At 50.1% G+C, this 18,551-nt stretch overlaps 1 protein-coding gene across 7 annotated transcripts; it reads left to right on the forward strand.

The window, feature by feature from the left end:
* The first annotated feature begins 562 nt into the window (after positions 1 to 562).
* Positions 563 to 16,985, forward strand: TMLHE (trimethyllysine hydroxylase, epsilon). 7 transcript variants are annotated; one of them, XM_072043178.1, is made up of 10 exons: positions 769 to 888; positions 1,583 to 1,710; positions 2,063 to 2,271; positions 5,429 to 5,610; positions 6,685 to 6,861; positions 7,604 to 7,883; positions 9,042 to 9,161; positions 11,586 to 11,822; positions 12,844 to 12,982; positions 13,995 to 16,985. In XM_072043178.1, exons 4-10 carry the CDS (start codon positions 5,430 to 5,432, stop codon positions 14,124 to 14,126), a joined length of 1,266 nt encoding a protein of 421 aa, XP_071899279.1. In that variant the 5' UTR covers positions 769 to 888; positions 1,583 to 1,710; positions 2,063 to 2,271; position 5,429; the 3' UTR covers positions 14,127 to 16,985. The 7 variants fall into 7 exon arrangements, with proteins under 7 accessions (XP_038040396.2, XP_038040397.2, XP_071899279.1 ...); XM_038184468.2 differs by lacking the exon at positions 2,063 to 2,271 and having other exon boundaries at positions 563 to 911; XM_038184469.2 differs by lacking the exon at positions 2,063 to 2,271 and having other exon boundaries at positions 563 to 821.
* The last annotated feature ends 1,566 nt before the right edge of the window (positions 16,986 to 18,551 follow it).

Consider the following 18,551-nt stretch of genomic DNA (forward strand, 5'->3'; position numbering starts at 1 on the left):
TTCTGTAAGAGACTGAGGTGTGTTTTTCTTTGACTTGACGCCAGCAAAAGTTAGGATTCTTTAACACAATAATGAAGCAATCCTAACACAAAGCATAACGCTGACAACTCCTGGCTTCCGTCACCAAACACGCTGTAGACTCGCCGAACGGTTTGGGTTGGAAGAGGCCTTAATTCTGAACCCCTGCCATGGGCAAGGACATGAGCTGCACTACATCAGGTTGCTCAAATTCCCATCCAGCCTGAGCTTGAGCGCTTCCAGGGAGGGGGAACCACAACTTCCTTGGACAACTTGGTCCCGTGCACTAACCTTGCCCCGTGTAGTATTGCCCAAGCTGAGCACAAACGGGGTGTGTGGAGGCTGCACCATCCCCGCCTCACGCGGCTCGCAAAAGGTGCCTGCACAAACCAGCCTTTTTTTTTCTAACGCCATGAAGCGAGCCCCCCCTCTCCTCTCTCTGCCACCCCTATGTCTATGATAGCTCCACACGCAGCCCCGGGGACTCTTTTGCCCAAAACCTCGAGGTTTCGCCCCAAAACGTCGCGCACATCCCCGCCCGCACTGCACGGGCTCCCCACAAGATGGCGGCCGCGAGCCGGCGCTGTGCGCATGCGCTGCCCGCCTCTCAGCTCCTCTCTATGGTCTCTGTGGGCGCCCTGCCCTTCTTCCGCCAGCTCTGTGCCCTCTCTATAGCCGCCCGCCCGTCTCCATGGCGGCGCTCTAGGACCTCCCACGTCTCTATGGCGGGCGGCGCTCTAGCCGCGGCCTCCCCCCCTCTCGGTGGCCCCGCCTGGGGAGCGGGGGGCGGCGCCTGGCGGCGGGTGCGGGGCGGGGGCGTTTTGGGGGAATTTCTGCGGGATTTGGGGCTCGCTCCGGTCCGGTGCTGCGGTGTGGTTCCGGCAGGGTTTGGGGTTGGTTCCGGCGGGGGGGTTCGGTGTGATTCCGGCAAGGTTTGGGGTTGATTTCGGCAGGGAGGGGTTTTGGGTTGATTTCGGCAGGGTTTGGGTTTGGCTTCGGGAGGGTGTTTTTGGGTTTGGTTTCGGCAGGGTTTGGGTTTGCTCTCAGCGGGGTGTCGTGGTTTATTTTCGGCAAGCTGCTTTGGTTCAATTTCAGGAGGGTTTTTGGGGTGATTTCAGCAAGTTTTAGGTTTGGCTTCAGCAGGGCGTTTTGGTTTAATTTCAGCAGGGTTTGGGGTTTAGTTTCGGCAGGCTTTTTGTTTTAATATCTGCAGGGTGCTTTGGCTTAATTCCAGTAGGTTTTTTGGTATAATTTTAGCCGGGTTAAGGTTTAATTCCAGCAGGGCATTTTGGTTTAAATTTAGCCGGGTTTGGGTTTAATTTCAGTGGGGTTTCTTTTTTTTTGTTTTGTTTGATTTCTGTAGGGCTGTCGGGTTTAATTCCAGCAGGCTTTCGGTGTAATTTCGGCAGCGTGCTTTGCTTTCATTTCAATATTTACTTATATTTTTGGTGCGATTTCAGCCGGGTGCTTTGGCTCAACTTCGACATTTCTTGTTGTTTTTTTTTTTGGTGCGATTCAGGCACGGCAATTTTGGTTTAATTTCCTCCTTTCTGTCCCCCCCCAGCAAGGCAGCAGGCCCAGCCCCGCAGCGGAGGAGCGATGCCCCCCGGGGACACCCCCCGGCACGGCCCCCACGGCCCCTCGGACACCGGGCCCCGGCTCTGCGCCCTCCTGTAGCTCCCCCAGGCCCAGGTAAGGATGCTGGCAGCCGGCTCTGCCTCACACCACAGCTCCTTTAAACCCTTTCCCTTCCCAATTGCATCCCCTCCCTGCCTGGGAACGCTGCTTGGCCCCTCTCAGGACACACAGGAGGCAAAGGGGGCGATTTAATAGCAGTTCACCCCAGTAAACGTGCATCCCTATTGGGGTCACGCCTCTGGGGCTGGCTGCCATGCTGCAGAAGAGCTTTTTAGAGCCCGGTGGGGGGGCTTTGCCTTCAAGATAAGTGAAGGTGGTGCAGTGAGGAAGGGGTCTGGAGTCTGGGCGGTTGGTGCCGAACCTTGGGGGGGAGCGGGTAATTGATTTATTTTTTTTTAACTTCTAGGAAAACGAAGGAGCTGCGAAGCTGGCAGTGTCTGTGATGTCTTCATTAGGCTGCTTAATTTAATTGAAAATTTTCTGTTGCTGGGAAGGGCTGGAAGGGGAATCTGATACCTGACAGCTGAGATCTAATAGAGCTGTCTGCCACAGCAGCGCAGGCCTTTCTCAGCAGGGGACGGCCGCTCTGCCTTTTGTTTCTTTTGTAATTAATAGGTAAGCTGGGCCAGCCTGGGCTGTTAAACCTTAAGCTCTGCTGACAAAGAAGCGTCTGTGTGTGCAAGACTCCTGTTCCAGGGGACTTGACCCACCGCAGGGGTTCATCGCTTAGGTTAGGTCGCGTCCCTCGGCTGGTTCTGGGGCAACAGCCCTCCTCTTGTCAGTATCCTCTTTTTGAAGGCTGCCGTCGCTCAGGCATTGGCACTGTGTGGTGTTTGGGTGCCTCCTCCAAAGCTTCTAGAAACGAAAGATTAAAAACCCAGCCAAGTGAGTAAGGTTTTTTTTTTTTTTTGCTATTGAAATCTGTGCATTTCTTACAGACCAGAAAACTTTGCTTTAGACTGAGAGACTGGACCTTTTAAAATGCTTGATGGAAAATAGATTATTTTTTTTTTCAGATGCCAAATAAGCTTGAAAAACAGGCTGGGCATGCTGTCACGGAGTGATGGAACAGGTCCGTTCACAGCTCCAGCAGCAGAGCAGCGTGCTGAACACCAGCAGGGCGCTCTCACGATGCTCTGGGAAGTTTTTGCTAAAGGCTGGATGAAATCCACAGAGTAGAGTTGTTCCTCCTTCCATATAGATAGATGGAAAATACTTGGTTACTAATTTTGTTCAACTTGGTATGTTTTTATTTCTCAGAATGGGAATTGTGGCTTTTTTTTTTATTTTCTCCAAGAGCTTTAAGTAGCACGATTGGTTACTCCGATTGCTTCTTGCATTGGCAGTGAGCAGACCACTGAGGGACCGGGAGGAAAGTCTCCTGGATAAACAAGCCCCTCGTGAGGCTCTTCCTTCCTCCTCTCACAGCATGTCTCTTGTCTTCACACTCTCAGGAGCCTCACAGTGTTCTTCAAAGCACAATATATTCAAGTTTTCTGCCTTTCCTGCAGCTCTGTGCTTCCTGCTCAGCCTGTCACCTCTATTCATTCACCAGGTGGTGGGCTCTTGGATGAGATCAGGCAAGCAAGATGCTCTGCACAGTGTCTGCACAGGACCTTGTCTTGCTCTGACAGAGGGGCAGAGTTGGAAACTGAAGATCTCACCCTTCTGAAAGTCAGTTTGCCTTTACGTGAAGGGTGGTTTGCTGTCTCCTTCCTCCTGAGTGTTCTTTTTGGATTTCAAGGGAAATTTGGTCTTGAAACCTTGCAGCTGGTGCATTTCAGTGGTGTCCAGGTGAGGTGTGTGTGATGTGGACAACAGAAAGATCAGAAGGGTAGACGTGAGGTGAACAGGAGGAGTGGGAGAAAGAGTGAGCTGTTCACATAACTGATCTCAGCCAGGAGAGAGCTGTTAGCTTCGGTTAAACAAGCTCAAAGACAAAATGGAAATTCTCTCTAATCATGTAGATTTGTGTGTGTGTGTGTTCAGCTCCTCTTACTTTTAGTGTCTCTTGGAAAGATTTAATTTATGGCTTCTCTGAGCTGTTTCTGGTGTCTGCTTCCAGCAAGACCAGCAGAGGAGCAAGAGGTCTCATTGATTAGATTAAATATCTGGGTCACTTACCATTACCTGTGTTTATCCTCTGGTAAGTTTTGATACTGGAAGAAGACAGAGATAAAAAGAACATGTGCAGAAAGATAACTACGGCTGGAGCTGCCCCAGGCAGAGGCCACTTTCTAAATGGATTTATAGATGTGCTTTTCCTATCAGCTTTGTGTCCTGCGCGGTCCTGTGTGAGGAGATAGGAAGCTTATTTGCACACGCCTGCTTCTTTTTATCCCTCTGAGCTAGCGGGTATTCTTGAGATCCAAAAGGTGAAAAGGAGCGAGTCTGCTCTCGTGTTTTTCTTTCAGAAAGCATGGTCTTGAACTTTGTGAGTGGTAACCCGTGGCTTGGTTCTCAGCAGTCTGCTTAGGTGGGAATATTGCGCTTCAGCAGCCCCAGAAATCAGAACTTTCTTTCTGCAGCTCTCAAGCTGTTGGTGGCTCGTGCAGATTGTGGCCAAGCACCTTGCAGAACACAGTGGTTTGCATATTACTCTCAAACTGCATTATCTTGATTTCTGCTTTTTTTTTTTTCCCTAGAGTTCTCAGTCTCTTCAAAATTGTTTCAGCAAATTGTTTTCCATGAGTGTGCCACGTCTGTACCGATTTTACTGTTCCTACTATGTTCTTACTAACTTTTGAGATCTCTGTAGGAAGTCAGCTATGAAGGGGAGAAGCAGGTCGGGCAGCTGAGGCACCAGTCTGTGCTCTTCAGATAGAAAGTGAAGGGCAGTCAGAAAACTGGGATAAGAAATTCTTCCTGTGCCTGTGTGCTGTCCAGCGATACTGAATTCCTACGTGCTCCAGATCAAAGCGTTGTTGAAATCCTGCTGGGTTTAGACCTGTCCTCTGTAGCTTAATGAACACGTGACAGAGCATTTAGTGTGGTTTCACATCTTAAAACTCGCAGGGTTTCTGCCTTTGATCGCATTGAAGCGTTACAAACCAGCCTGTGGGAAGTCACCTTCTCATCTCTGGTCAAAAGTTAACTGTGACTGGTTACTCTTCCATTCTGGCTGTGCCCTTTGGCAGAAAGAGGGATCTTTCTCCTCCTCCTCCTCATTGTTTCGCATACTTTTTCTAGAACTGCCCTAATTACTGGATTCCTCTAGATCTTGCTTCTGTAACCAAGGTTGATCTTCTCTGCTTCCCTGGTCAGCTCTGTCCAGGAAGGGGAAATTCAAATTGGGAAGGCCAAAGAGGGGGAAAGACCTGCAGCAGGTGAGGTTTTGCCAGTGCTTTGTAACGATCATTGAACACTTGAGCTCAGGGACTGAGCATTGTCTCTTCTGGAAGTGATAAATCCTGAGATCTCATTTACTTCTCAGGACTATTTTTCTGCTGGAGATTATGGTGGTCACAAAACAAGCCAGATTCCCCTCTCTCTCCTCCGTTTCCACCTGGTGTGCTTGGATTGGATTAGCTTGTTTTACAAAAGTCATCACTCCCCTGATGGTTAATTCCTTGCTGGTTCCATTACACCCAGTTTTTAAGGGCAGCCCGTTTTCCCTTGCCAGCTTCACAGCCCTTCTGCGTGTTGGTGTTGTCCACAGAAGTATCCGCTGCTGCTGACCGAAATTTTGCAGAGATTGCCGTGTAGGCTCTGTGATTCCACCAGTAACAGCAGCACAGCTGTCTCACCTTGTTCTCCTTCTTCTCGTCCTCAGGATGTGGTGCCGGAGGCTGGCGTGCCTGCTGGGCCTGCCGTGCTGGCAGAGCCGACGTGCTGGGCATGGCTCACTGGGGCTGCCCCACAGCACAAGGATCGTCCCCACTGCTGCAGCTCGCTGCCACCACACGGCCCCGGAGTCCCTGAGCTGTGCCTGGCAGCTGCACGGCGATCACCTGGGTAGGTGTGTGGTTTTGAGCCTGCTTCTGAGCTTCCTGGGGAGAGGAGCGAGGTTTTCCTGGCCTCTCATAAGTCCCTTATGAGAAACAAAGCAATGCTCACTGAGAACTTGAGCAATTCCTGAACTCTGACTGCATCTGAACCTTGCCCCGTCCATCAGTTGTTCACTGTGTGATGTTTGGGCCTCTGACTTGCAGCTGGGGTGGCTGGCTCGGTGTGTTCCCAGCTCTTTGCCTTCCCCCGCTTGCAGATTTTGCTTAAAACATGTTGAAACACAGTTAGAGTGGGTCTGTAAGCAGCCTTTTAGTGTGGCTGGATGGCACGAGCACTGAAGGCTTTTTGATGCCAGTCATCCCTCACTGCGAGACAGCTTAAGGAAAAGGCAAGGAAGGTGTGCCTTAATGAAAGCAAGCCAGTTACAAATTCAGTCTAATGCTGCTTTGCCCTCTGGTTTTTGGAGACAACTTAGCAACCAAAGCACATTTCTCCGTGGTCTGCTTCATTTGGTACCTGCAGATACCCAGCATCAGCCTGGTGATGTCTGCTGAGGCTGGTTAGAAGGCCTGGTACTGTGGAATCCCCTTGTGAGCATATCTCTAAAGGGGATTGCTGAGTGTTTCATCAAGCATAGTGGCCCCCTGAAGAAGGATGTTGTTGTTTCATCCCTCGGATACTTAGATCTCACAGATGAGCAGCAGTAGAGCAGGAAGGGCTCTCCTGTTGCCCATCCTGGCTCTGACCCTCCTCTGAAGGCCTTTGGGCTGTCCCAGGAGGGAACAAGAAGGTGAGGCTTTGTAGTAATGATAAACGGGTATCCAAATTTACTTCTTGAAGAGAGAAGATAGACATAAATAAATGAGCAGTGTGTGTGTTAGCCACGCTCCTGCTCCCTGTTGCAGGATGAGGCTGCCTGTGGATAGTCTTCGAGTGAGAAGCTAGCTTCACTTGCACCGAGAGGTGCTAAGTCTAACAGCTTCTGTGTCCCCTGGAAGTGGGATCATAACTTGTGGGTTTTCCTGTTGTATTTCTCTCACTGTTCACGCCGGTGCATCTTCTGTGCCCGTCTCTTTGCAGAGCTCAGGTACGCAAACACGCTGATGCGCTTCGATTTCGTCTGGCTGCGGGACCACTGCCGCTCAGCTTCCTGCTACAACGCCAAGACGAACCAGCGCAGCTTGGACACGGCTAGCGTGGACCTGGGAATCAAGCCCAAGGCTGTCCGAGTGGATGAGACCACGCTCTTCCTCACGTGTGAGTATCAAAACACTCATCTTTCATGGACTCACCAGCCCTGTTTGGAAGGAGGCTGGTGGATAGATCCTGCTGTGAAGGCTGCTCTCTCCTAGCAAACCTTATCTCTAAATCAGGAGCTGTTTTGGGAGGAGATGTAGCTCTAAGCAGATCTTAAACACTGCTCTTCTGAGCAGGGCTGTTGCTGTAAACACAACTTAGCCTTATTTATGTCTGGTTTTCTTCTCCCTCCCCTCTTGAGTGCATCTCCAGTGTCTGGGTAGTTTATTGGTTTGTTTGAACATGGGAGCCGTGCAGATAGTGAAGAGATCAGTCAAGAAAAGGTTGACTTTCTTATCCTTGCTCTGTCCTGTTTGAACTGGTGTCTCTGATTAGAATTCACATCTTGTGTCCTTTCTCCTCTGCTTCCTGGCTGCTTCAATCGCAGCAGAACAAAGAACTTTCATTTACGGTACCCTCATTTATGGGGTTGTCATCAGTGCTGCTTCTTCAGTGTCCTGTCACTAGAAAACAAAACCCCTGAAGTAGAAACGCTTAGGCCTGGAGTTGGGGTTGTTGACGGTACTTGTAGGACTTGTGGCCTGAACCAAGTAATACTTAAGCTTTCAGTGAGGTTCTAAAGAGTCTGTCATTAGGCAAAATTAGGAGGGGATTGTCCTAGACTGAGGGTTGCAGTGGCTGTGATCTCTCTCGGTCTGTTCAGTGCGATTGCAGTGACCGTGACCCTGCTTATTTGCCACAGGGCCGGACGGGCACGTTACGCGGTACGGGCTGGAGTGGCTGGTGAAGAACAGCTACGAGGGGCAGAAGCAGCGGGTCATGCACCCGCGGATCCTCTGGAACGCCGAAATCTACCGCCAAGCCCAGGTCCCATCCGTCGACTGCCGGAGCTTCCTGGAGACAGACGAGGGGCTGAAGGAGTTCCTGCAAAACTTCCTGTTGTATGGGATCGCTTTTGTTGAGAACGTCACTCCCACCAAAGAGGACACGCAAATCTTAGCAGAAAGGATCAGCTTAATCAGGTAACGGGGGCTGCCCCAGGAAGGCCACGGGCAGCTTTGTAGAAGAACCATGAATGGGAGGCTGTTGCTTCCTTTTTCTTTGGAAAGGTGCTGCCCTCATATCCTACACGTTGTGCAGTGTGGCTTGGTTTGCAGATGAAGGGTCTAGGTCATCTGCAGTCCCTGGCCAGTCCCCGTGAACAGAGATGCAGTACAGCACTGTGGCATCTGGCCTCTTTTTGGGGGGAGGCCTGGAGTCAGTAGGTTACAGAGCTGCCTCGGGAGCATGCGATGACTTTTGTGATAGTGGGACTGTGCACAGAGAGGAGTGACTGAGGGAAGGAGCCAGTCTGGGAAGACTTGAGCTTTGCAAGGAGAGACATTTCCTGTTATGACTTGAAAGGTTAGGAGGTCAGCCCTGGCCCTGGGAGCCAGGGAGATCAAAAACAATTTGTAGCTCTCACCAAAGAAAAATACTGGGAAACTTTTCTTCTGTGTTTGAAACACAACAACAGCATGGCAAGCCTGGGTTTGAGTGAGTTTTATCCAAGCTGCACAAACGGCTAAACTTGCCATGGTCCATTAGGAGAGGAGGGATTTCTATTGATGAATAGCCACTCCAAATAGAAATAAAGGTCTCGAGGAATATCCAGCCAACATTTTTCTCCAGATTCTTACCCTCCTCCTGTAGCCCCTCAGTACTGTTTGTTGCTACTGGGTCCTTGCCTTCCTGCCATGCACATTGCAGGGGGAGGTGGGTGAAAATGGAGCATCTGAAGAACTGAGATGGGGGTTGTACTCAAGGTGGGTACAAACGAAGGCACAGACCTGTACAACAAGGTACAAACCTGGGCTCTGGTCACCCCCAGTGTTGCTCAGTGTTTCCTTGATTTGGCGGGCTGATCTTCAGAGTGAAGTTGTGTATTTGTGGAGGAAAAGACTTATTGCCATCGGTCTTCTCAAGGAGGAGGAAATAAAGTGAATACTAGGAGGAGGCATTAGAAGCACCATCTCTTTGACAGCATGAATCCTGTCAACTCGGGATGATTTGCTGTTTGCATTCACTCTGTGCATGCCGTGTGTAAGATAAAGGGGAGTAACCTCAAAAGGAAGAGAGGATCTGGTTTGGCTCAGTGCTGACCCCTGCAGCGCTCTGATAACTGCCCACCTTTCTTGCAGGGAGACCATTTATGGCAGAATGTGGTACTTCACCTCCGACTTCTCCCGGGGAGACACTGCCTACACCAAGCTGGCTCTGGATCGACACACCGACACGACCTATTTCCAGGAGCCCTGCGGGTACGTGCTGCTGCTGCTGCTCCACACACACAGTGCAGAAAGCAGGCGTCATTCACACTGATGCAGTTCAGTGTTTGCAGCTCTGCTGGTGGGATTTAGTGGTACTAGTCACACCGTAATTCTGGATCCTGCCTGATTCCTCTGGAGTGGGGTAGTCTGTAGTCTTTCCTGTGCTTCAAACTCCAAGGTCCTCCAGAATGCAGGCAATGAAGGAGTTGGCTGTTAGCTTCAGTGGTAGCCTATGGGGAAGGAGGGAGCAGCTCACCTCTGCACAGCCTGCAGCAAATGTCTCTGCCCTCCCAAGCTGCGTGAGTGGTACCAGACGTACGTGCTGTCCTCACGTATGCCCTGTGCAGTTGCTCTCCTTCAAACTGGTTGGGATTTGCATTTTGGCAATGGTGCAGCCCTGGAGGTAGTCAGAAACCAGGCTTCTCCAGCCCTTCAAAGTTCACACCTGTCTGTGCTTTAAAAAAAAAAAAAAGTTTGTAGCTACAGTTGTTTCCCAAATGCTGTTTTGCAAACTGCTTTTCCAATATAGCCTTCGGGCTGCAAGTTTTGTACCTGGCTGGAGAAAGAAAGGCAGCAGCCCGGAGCGGGATTCCCACTAAAGTGCAGGAGGCTTAATTTCTACCTTCATTCTCTTTTTTTGTCTGCTTTCATCTCAATGAAGAAAAGAATCAATGAAATGGCCCTGGGGGAGAACTGATGGAAGGACTGTGACTTCATATGGAAGTAGCACTACAAAGGCTAGGAGAAGCCATCTAGTCTACACCTCCTGCCCTAGGGCAGGATTAGCTCTTCCCAAGTGAGGCCGTTAAGTTGCTAAGCATCTTAATGGGAAGGGGCTGTGAGGCAGAGCTGGAAAAGTAGAGGAGAGCCAAGGGGTGGGATCTACTGCCTACATATGGATTTCAGAGCAGTCCTTCAGGACTCAGGACTTCAGGATCGTGCCAGCCAAGGAGGCACCTTGGTTGCCCATGCCTAACCTAGCCCAAAGCTTTTGGGTGGTAGCATTTGCTCTGAAGCAGCGATGTCCCAGAAGCAAGGTACGCAGTTTTTAGTTTTAGAAGTAGATAAATAAAACTTAAATCCAGGCACATCTTTCAAGACTGATCTAGTTGGCTTCTGTGTTTTCGGTGAACAGCTGACTGTAGAACCCATGTGCTTTCATGGCCTGTGCAGTTACCTGCTTGCCTGACTTGTTTTAGGAGCTCACCAAATCTCCCCCAAAGTCAAACGCTGAAGTAACCAGTAATCAGAGCTTCAGCCTACAGATACGCTTTGATTAAGCTGCTCAGTGTGAGAACTACAGAGCTCATCAGCTATTTTCATACCTTTGTTTTCTACTTGGAAAAGTTCCCTTTCTTTCAGGTAGGTATATTTTCAGCTGCAGTAAACAATGACACTGTGGACCAGGCTAGCAGGGCTAACCATTAATGCTTGCAATCCTGCAAAACCTTAGTTTTGCAGGAAGAACACGAATTTCTTGCTTTCCTGAGCCCCTATCTGCCAAAAATCCCTTCTGCTCAGACTGCTTCAGCAACAATTTAAACTGTCTTTGACCTGCTTCCAGAGGAAAGGTGATTTTTAAAATTTTTTTTCAAGAAAGGTTTGTTCATTTGAATGTCTGCTTTTCCTCACCGCTTTGGGTGAAATCAGCTAAATCTGACAAGTCTCGAGTTACCTTTTTGTAAAGGGTAGAGGAGAGAAACTGCTCAAGGCATGGGAAAGACTGCGGCATTGTCTCACTCAGTGGGCAGCAAAGAGCCTGCCTTCAAAAGAGACTTTCTCAGTGCCCCAAGCTGCACGAGAAGGTGCCTTCAAGGAGCAGAGCCACCAGGGCTTGGGCATCCTGAGCTCCCAGCCTTGTGGACTGACTGAAATTATTTTAAATCTTCTGTGGTTTTAAGGGTTTGTTGAGCCAAGGTGAAAAGGTGCCGGGGAGGCTGGAACTGGGAGCTTGTGCCACATCGATTGCTGCAGGACTGGGTTAAGAGGCATCAAAGGAGATCAGGAGATGAAACCCCAAAAGGTTGTGTTTGTCTTCTGACAGGTGAAGTTGGTACACCATGAAAACTGGCAGTGCATGGCTCAAGGCAGCTCCTGGGTGTTTGTTTCTGAGAATGCAAGGTCTAACAGGCTTGGATGAAAAGGGAGGGAAAGAACAAATCTTCAGAAAAGTAAAAAAGCAAAAGCTATTTAGCTGAGTTGGACAGCTGAAGAAACATCGGGCAGAGCTGCTGCTTGCTGCGAAGTCTCCATTCCTTAGCAGGTGTTAGTGAAATGAAGGAGACAACAGAAAAGCCTGTTGTAACCGGCAGATAGATCAGTATGCGTTGTCTGGGTCTGGGGGAGCACATTCTCTCCACAGGACAGACATCTGAGGTCTTTTCTGTTGTGCTCTGCATTCTCTCCCCCCTGCAGCATCCAGGTGTTTCACTGCCTCAAGCACGAGGGGACGGGCGGGCGCACGCTGCTGGTGGACGGCTTCTACGCGGCGGAGCAGGTTCTCCGGCAAGCCCCCGATCAATTTGAGCTGCTAAGCAAGGTGCCCCTGAAGCACGAGTACGTCGAGAACGTGGGCGACTGTCACAACCACATGATCGGAGTTGGGCCAGTCCTCAACGTCTATCCCTGGAACAACGAACTTTATCTGATCAGGTAACGTCAGTGAGAGGGAGGCCTTGTGCATACAGGGATGGGGTTCTGTCAAAATGCAGTGGTTTGCAGAAGAAAATTCAGACAGAAAACCAATGTATGTTTGATGGAGGGAGTGAAACCACAAAAACACCGTGTGTTTCCTCCTGGGTTTTGCAATGCTGCCTTTGAGGAAGTGTCAGAACCACTGATGCAAAGAGGGGCATCACTGCTGAGCTTTGCTTTTAGCTCCTGTTATCTTTATCTCCGTGCCCTCGGCCCCACTGAGGGCTAGTTCAAGGGCTTGGCTTCAGACATTTTTGCCACTGTGTGTGTTATGTAGGAGGAGCACCGTTAGATCTGGGTATGAGCAAATGCCCATCCTACTGCCAGTCGTTAGAGCCTCACTGGGGTGACCCTGATCCTGCCCCATGTGAAGTGTCCAAGCTCATGTTACTTCATTTGAGAGCTGCTTTTTGAAATTCCATCTTGGCTTAGCACAGGAGGTCATCCAGCACTATTTTGCACTTCTATGCTAAAAAAAACATCTAGTCTCATCCTTTGCTGTGTCTGTGGTGGTTTGCAGAACCACTACACCAGCTAGTGCGAGTTGCTGGCACCAGTGCCCCCTTATCCACGTGAGCAGCCTGCTTCTGTTTAGAGCCTGGCTTTTCCTCAATAGCTTGGAGCTTCTGGCTGAGCAGACAGCAAGCTGCTAGGTTGTGTGGGCTTCATTTCCACTGAGGAAAGAAGTTTTCAATATACCTCGCTGCTGATGGGCTTCTCTTTCATTCCCACTTTTCCTTTCCCACCACCGAGATCTCATGGGGCAGCCTTCCATGAGAAACAGCAAAACCTGTGGTACAGCTGGCAGCAAACTCTCCCTTGATCCAAAGTCCTGCAGCATAACCTGCCCACTCATCTCACAGCCTCCCTTAAATGCTGGCTAATCTGTGTCTTCAGATCTTCGGAGGCTCCCTCTGGGAACACCTGGCTGCTCTTGGGGCCCCATAAGCAGTCTTTTTTCTGTCGCCTTTACCTCCAGATACAATAACTACGATCGTGCAGTCATCAACACGGTGCCTTACGATGTGGTGCATCGCTGGTACACCGCTCACCGCACACTCACCGCCGAGCTCAGGAGACCAGAAAATGAGCTGTGGGTCAAACTGAAGCCAGGCAAGGTAGGACTCGGAGGCTCACCCGTGTTTGGTACGGGCAGGGAGGCAGGGTGCCCTTCTGGATGTTGCCGCAAAGGTGCAACCTTCAGGCAAACCCTGTGCTGAAATTTTCCTCTTCACAGCTGTTTTAAGGTGCCTTGTATTCCAGTGATGGCATCTGTTGCGTGTATATTCCTACTTTTGTGACAGAATATACAGTTAGCTCAGACCAGGGGAGAGGAGGAAGGTATTTTCAGTCACTGAACAAGGACCCTTGAAAGCAGGGAGCACTTACTGTTTGGCCTCTGACTTGTTCCAGAAGCAGAGAATTTTTAATGGAAAAGTAAAGGGCACGTGGAAAGCTGAATTTGCTTCTATTCTGAGGTTATATCTGAATCCCTACATTGCCAGCGAATCACAGGAGACCTGAGCTCTCCTCACTGTCCCAGAAATATCTTAGCACGTCTTGGGACTAAAAGGGAAAAGCTCTGCCCTGGGTTTGAAAGGCCGATGCTGGGTGCAGTTTTGGAAGAGCTTGAAGGGCGAGAGCTTCATTCACAGACTTAGAGGCTTCTTCCACCAGCTGTGCCTGCTTGAAAGGGTTTTTATTCCTACAGGGTCTAGATGGGTCTAGATTCAGTGTGAACCCAGGGCCCCAGGTATGAAAGATGCTCACATCAAAGAGCCTCTACAGCTCTCTGTTCTCAAGGATGCTTGGGGAAAAGTGACACGCTGGAGGCTGAAAATGACCAGTTTCTGTTGCTGGTGCGCTGTTGCCCAACCTCTGCAGCACAAAAGCAAAGCAATGACCCAGAAATACTTTGCTAGCTGACCCGTTTTAACCTGTGGTTAGCAGCGGAGCCGGGCCGCTGGCTTCAGGTACTAGAGCTGTGCTAGATCAGATCAGCCACCTGCGTACGGTTTCATGCTGAACGGGAAGGTTACAGCTCCAGCTCCAGGACCCGTGGTGTCAGCGGGTCCTGGCTCAGCTGCGGTGCTCCCCCTTGTCCCAACAACCTCTCCTCTTCCCTTGCAGGCACTCTTCATAGACAACTGGCGCGTCCTGCATGGGCGGGAAGCGTTCACGGGGTACCGCCAGCTCTGTGGCTGCTACCTGACGAGAGACGACGTGCTGAACACCGCGCGCCTGCTGGGACTGCAAGCCTAGCGCCGGCCAGCCGCCGCGGGGAGGCAGAGCTCCGTGCTGCTGTGTCACCACGAGGAAGGCGTTGTACGTACCTCAGACACCTCCGCCCTCTCAGAGCAGTTCTCTCTGCCTGCCCGGGAGAGGGAGCAGGTGGCAGCCCAAGGTTATGGGAGCTTTTTGGGACCGCGTTCTGCCTCTGTCCAAGCAGGGTCAGCTCGTGCTGTCTGTGCAGCCAGCCAGTTTGTCTCAGCTGCAGTGAATCGGGGTTAAACACGCTGTGAGAAGTGCTCCCAGCACCTGTTGATGTGAAGTGCTCCTCTGATCAAGTGCCTTCAGGATCTGAAATCTGTTTCTTTCTGTTGTTCAGCCTTTCCTGTCATTTCTATGGTTTTTTTTTTTGTTTGTTTGGCATAGCAGAGCAGAATGGATATACCTGGGGTCTCGTCTCACCCCAGTCTGGACTTCACAACTTCTAGAAAAAATGTAAAGTCAGGACTTTACACCTTCTAGAGAATTTTTTTTCTCTAAAAAAAAATTCCTTATTTTGATGGAAGTGCCACTACTCAAACTGAGGGCTGTTGGCATGTATCAGTGAATTCCTTCCTCTTAAACATACTGCGTACCCTTATAACAGGCACTGATACAATCCGTGCTGCTTGAGGGGTGGCCTGGAAAGAGAAGCTCTTGTAGTTAGGGTATTTCTGAAAAGGCTTACAGTAGAAGAAAAAGGGGAAGTAGTAAAATCTGCATGTTGGGAAGGAGAGATGTGTTGGATGAGGGGTGTATTTCTCATGTTTTCTTGACCTCAGTGATGTAATGCTGTCTGGTGTTCTTTCTGCCAGTTGCACCATGCTTATACTGAGAGTCAAGGCTCGACAGCTGCAGTGTTTACTGACATTTCCCACTGTGCCTACTCTTTCATCTTCTCTGAAGGCGGAATTTGTCTTAGGGCATCTTTACACTGGCTGCTGGATGAGGCTGACTCTTTTTCACCAGAGTTTTCTCCATATGAAGGTAATAAACACAGAGGTGCCTTTCAGCTCCTGGTGGTAGGGAGGATAAATTGGAGAGTTTGGCACACTGAACAACCGTAGTGTAAGGAACAAAAATAAGTCCCATATTACTAGAAAAATAGAAGCTGTAAAACCAAGAGAGGACTTTAGGTTTTATTCTTCTGTTCTTCCTTATCTTTGGGGATATCCACTCTGCTCTGACTGGACCTGAAAACAGGGCTGGTCCTGTTCCCTCCTGGCTTTCCTGTGCAAGCAAAATGCTGTCATGCCTAAGGTACAAGTGCAGTGCAGATGCACGTGTGCTAAACCTGCTGCCCTCATTGAATCTAAATACTGAATGTATAGATCCTAGTGCTAGGAGGCACTCTTAAAAGCTTCTGTTCTTGTGGACTGAGCTACCTTATGCTGTCTTCTGCAGCATGCCCTGCCTGCAGGGAGCCGTCAGGAGATGAAAGGGGTTTCAGAGCCAAGGCTCAGGAAGCTGTTGATCCGAGGACACGTAAGGAAGTGAAAACTGGGCCACATGGCAGCAGGCACAGAGCGAGCTGGCTTCTGTCAGGTCCTGTTCTCACAAGGGCTGAGGATGGCAGCCTCAGGCATGGGCAGGAGCTTGAGTTTTCCTCTAGGCTGAGCCACTGGGTTCCTCAAGCAGCCTCCAGTATACATTACTTCTGTTACTTTCTTTGCCAAACACTTGGTTTATAGCTTCTCCTTAGATGCCAGTTATGCCAGCGTAACTCGAGTATGAAGTTTTGGAAGTCTTCATTAATCTTGAAGTAGCAGCCCCCTGTGGTTACGTACGCTTCTCGCACAACCCATCTCAGATGCTCCAGGGTGGTTCCACCTTGTACTTCTGGGTGAAGCCAAGGCCTGGAGCATGTGAGGAGAGGTCGTGACAAAACCAGCCTCTGTTAAATGGCACAGGAGGGGACAAAAGAGCCTGATCAGTATTTCAAAACCTGTTGAGGGTTCCTGAGTGGCTCTTGTCTCCCTGTGCTCCCTGAGAATAAGAGGGAAAAACACTTGGGTTCATGTGGAACCCATCCCTTAGTCACTGAGACCAGCTTTACCTTCCTCTGTGCAGGGGATCTCCGTTTTTATCAGCTGCAAGCCAAAAATCCGCTGCTGCCCTGAGGTGGAGCGTGCAGGACTGTGGCTATCACAAGGGAGAACTGACCAAACCGTGTTGACAATTGTAGCGATACCTGTGCCTTTGGTGAGGAACGTGGTTATGGTACCTGCCTCCCGCTGAGCGGTGTGGGGCTGCCAAGAGCTGTGGTCTTCAGCAACCAGACTCCTCTTCTGAGCCACCTCCAAGCCAGCGCAGTCCTCAAGGTGATTGTGTCATGCGTTTGGGGGAAAATTATCCACCATGAATGTAGCAGACACACATTTTCTCATAGGTGTTCAGCTTAATTTAGCCACTTCAATAATAAAATGGGGAGGGGAGAGAGCTTTCTTCCCCCTCTTCCCCTCTTCCCAAGTGGACTAAGTTCTTCCTAAGCATCTTGTGAGCAGCAAAGCCTTATTTGTAGAAACAGGAGTTCTGGGCAATTGCAGTCTGATGTGGATATCTGTTGCAGAACTGGTTGTTTGCTGTAATGAGATCGGATCAGTTTTTATAATCCAGCTCTTTCAGTCCTTTCAGCCAATAAATGATGAACTGCTTCCTTCTCCCTCCCCGTGCACTAGGGTACCACTGTATGTGTTTTTAAGACATTTTTCAAAGGTAAGAAATGGAGTAAGTGGTGATGTATTTTACTAAATGAGTTACATAGTGGTCAGGTTAACAAGACCTATATTTCAAGCAGTCTTGAAGTCTGTATTACCCATCAAAGGTGAAATAAATCTGAGAGGGGTAAATCAATGCGTCTCCAAGGGCTTCTCTGTGTTCATTCTTTTCACTGGCCACACGATGGCAGAAGAGGCAAGGAACAGGGAAAAAATGAGTCTTAAAAACTGAGTGACACATCACATCCACCTGTGACTCTAGGCCTGAAGCAGCTTCTGTTTCTTGCAAAAGAGATAAAGGATAATAAGAAGGGTTTCTAAAGTATGTAAACAGTAAAAGGAAGACTAGGGATAATGTGGGTCCCTTGCTGAACGAGGGGATGTCCTGGTAACGGGAGATGCCGAGAAGGCGGAGATACTGAACGCTTTCTGTGCTTCAGTCTTTGCTTCAAGGACTCCCCCTGGGACTCCTGGACCCTGTACAGAGGAGAAAGGGTCTGGGAAGTGGAGGGCTCCCCTGTTGTTGACAAGGGAGTGGTTTGGGAGCATCTGAGTGGGCCCAGCGCACACAAATCCATGGGTCCTAATGGGATGCATCCACGTGTGTGTCGTGGTTCCACTCGGGGGCAGCCGAGCTCCACCACAGCCACTCTCTCATTCCTCTTCCTCAAAGAGGAACAGGGAGAGAATACGATGAAAAGGGCTCAAAGGTTGAGATAAGGACAAGATGAGATAAGGACGAGAAGATCACGCAGTAAGTATTGTAACAGGCAAAACAGACTCGGCATAGGGAGATAGTAAGATTTATTGCTTATTACTAACAAGCTAGAGAAGTGAGAAACAAAGGAAAGAAACCAACCCTCTCCACCCTCTTCCACCTCCTCCCCCCGAGCCGCGCAGGGGAATGGGGGTTATGGTCAGTCTACAGCACTTCTTCTCTGCCGCTCCTTCTTGGTCACTCTCGTCCCCTGTGCTGTGGGGTCCCTCCCATGGGATGCAGTCCTTCCTGAACTGATCCGGCGTGGGCTTCCCACAGGCAGCAGCTCTTCCAGAACTGCTCCAGATATGGGTCCGTACCACGGGGTCCATCCCTCAGGAGCAAACTGCTCCAACCTGGCTCCCCCACGGGCAGCAGCTCCTGTCAGGTCACCTGTTCCTTTGTGGTCTCCTCCACGGGCTGCAGCGTGGAACCCTGCTCCACCGTGGTACTCCATGGGCTGCAGGGGGACATCCTGCTTCACCATGGGCCTCACCACAGGCTGCAGGGGACTTCTGCTCCAGTGCCTGGAGCACCTCTCCCCCTCCTTCTTCACTGACCTTGGTGCCTGCAAGGCTGTTCATCACTCCCTTCACTCTCCCAGCTGTACGTGGCACAGCATTTTTTTTCCCTGTCTTAAATCTGCTCTCACAGAGGCGCAAAACAACATCGCTTATTGGCTCGGCTCTGGTCTGTGGGGCCCTTACCAAACATGGGGCAGCTTCTAGATCCTTCTCACAGAAACCACCCCTATGGCCCCTTGCTACCAAAACCTGAGGTGCCTGAAGACTTGGGGAGAGCCAGTGTCACTCATGTCTTCAAGAAGGGCAAGAAGGAGGAACTACAAACTACAGGCCAGTCAGTCTCACCTCTGTCCCTGGAAAGGTGTTGGAGCAGCTTGTTCTGGATGCCATCTCCAAGCAGTTGGAAGAGAAGAAGGTTATG

Source organism: Anas platyrhynchos, chromosome 10 (assembly GCF_047663525.1).
Source record: "Anas platyrhynchos isolate ZD024472 breed Pekin duck chromosome 10, IASCAAS_PekinDuck_T2T, whole genome shotgun sequence".
Taxonomy (NCBI): Eukaryota; Metazoa; Chordata; class Aves; order Anseriformes; family Anatidae; genus Anas; species Anas platyrhynchos.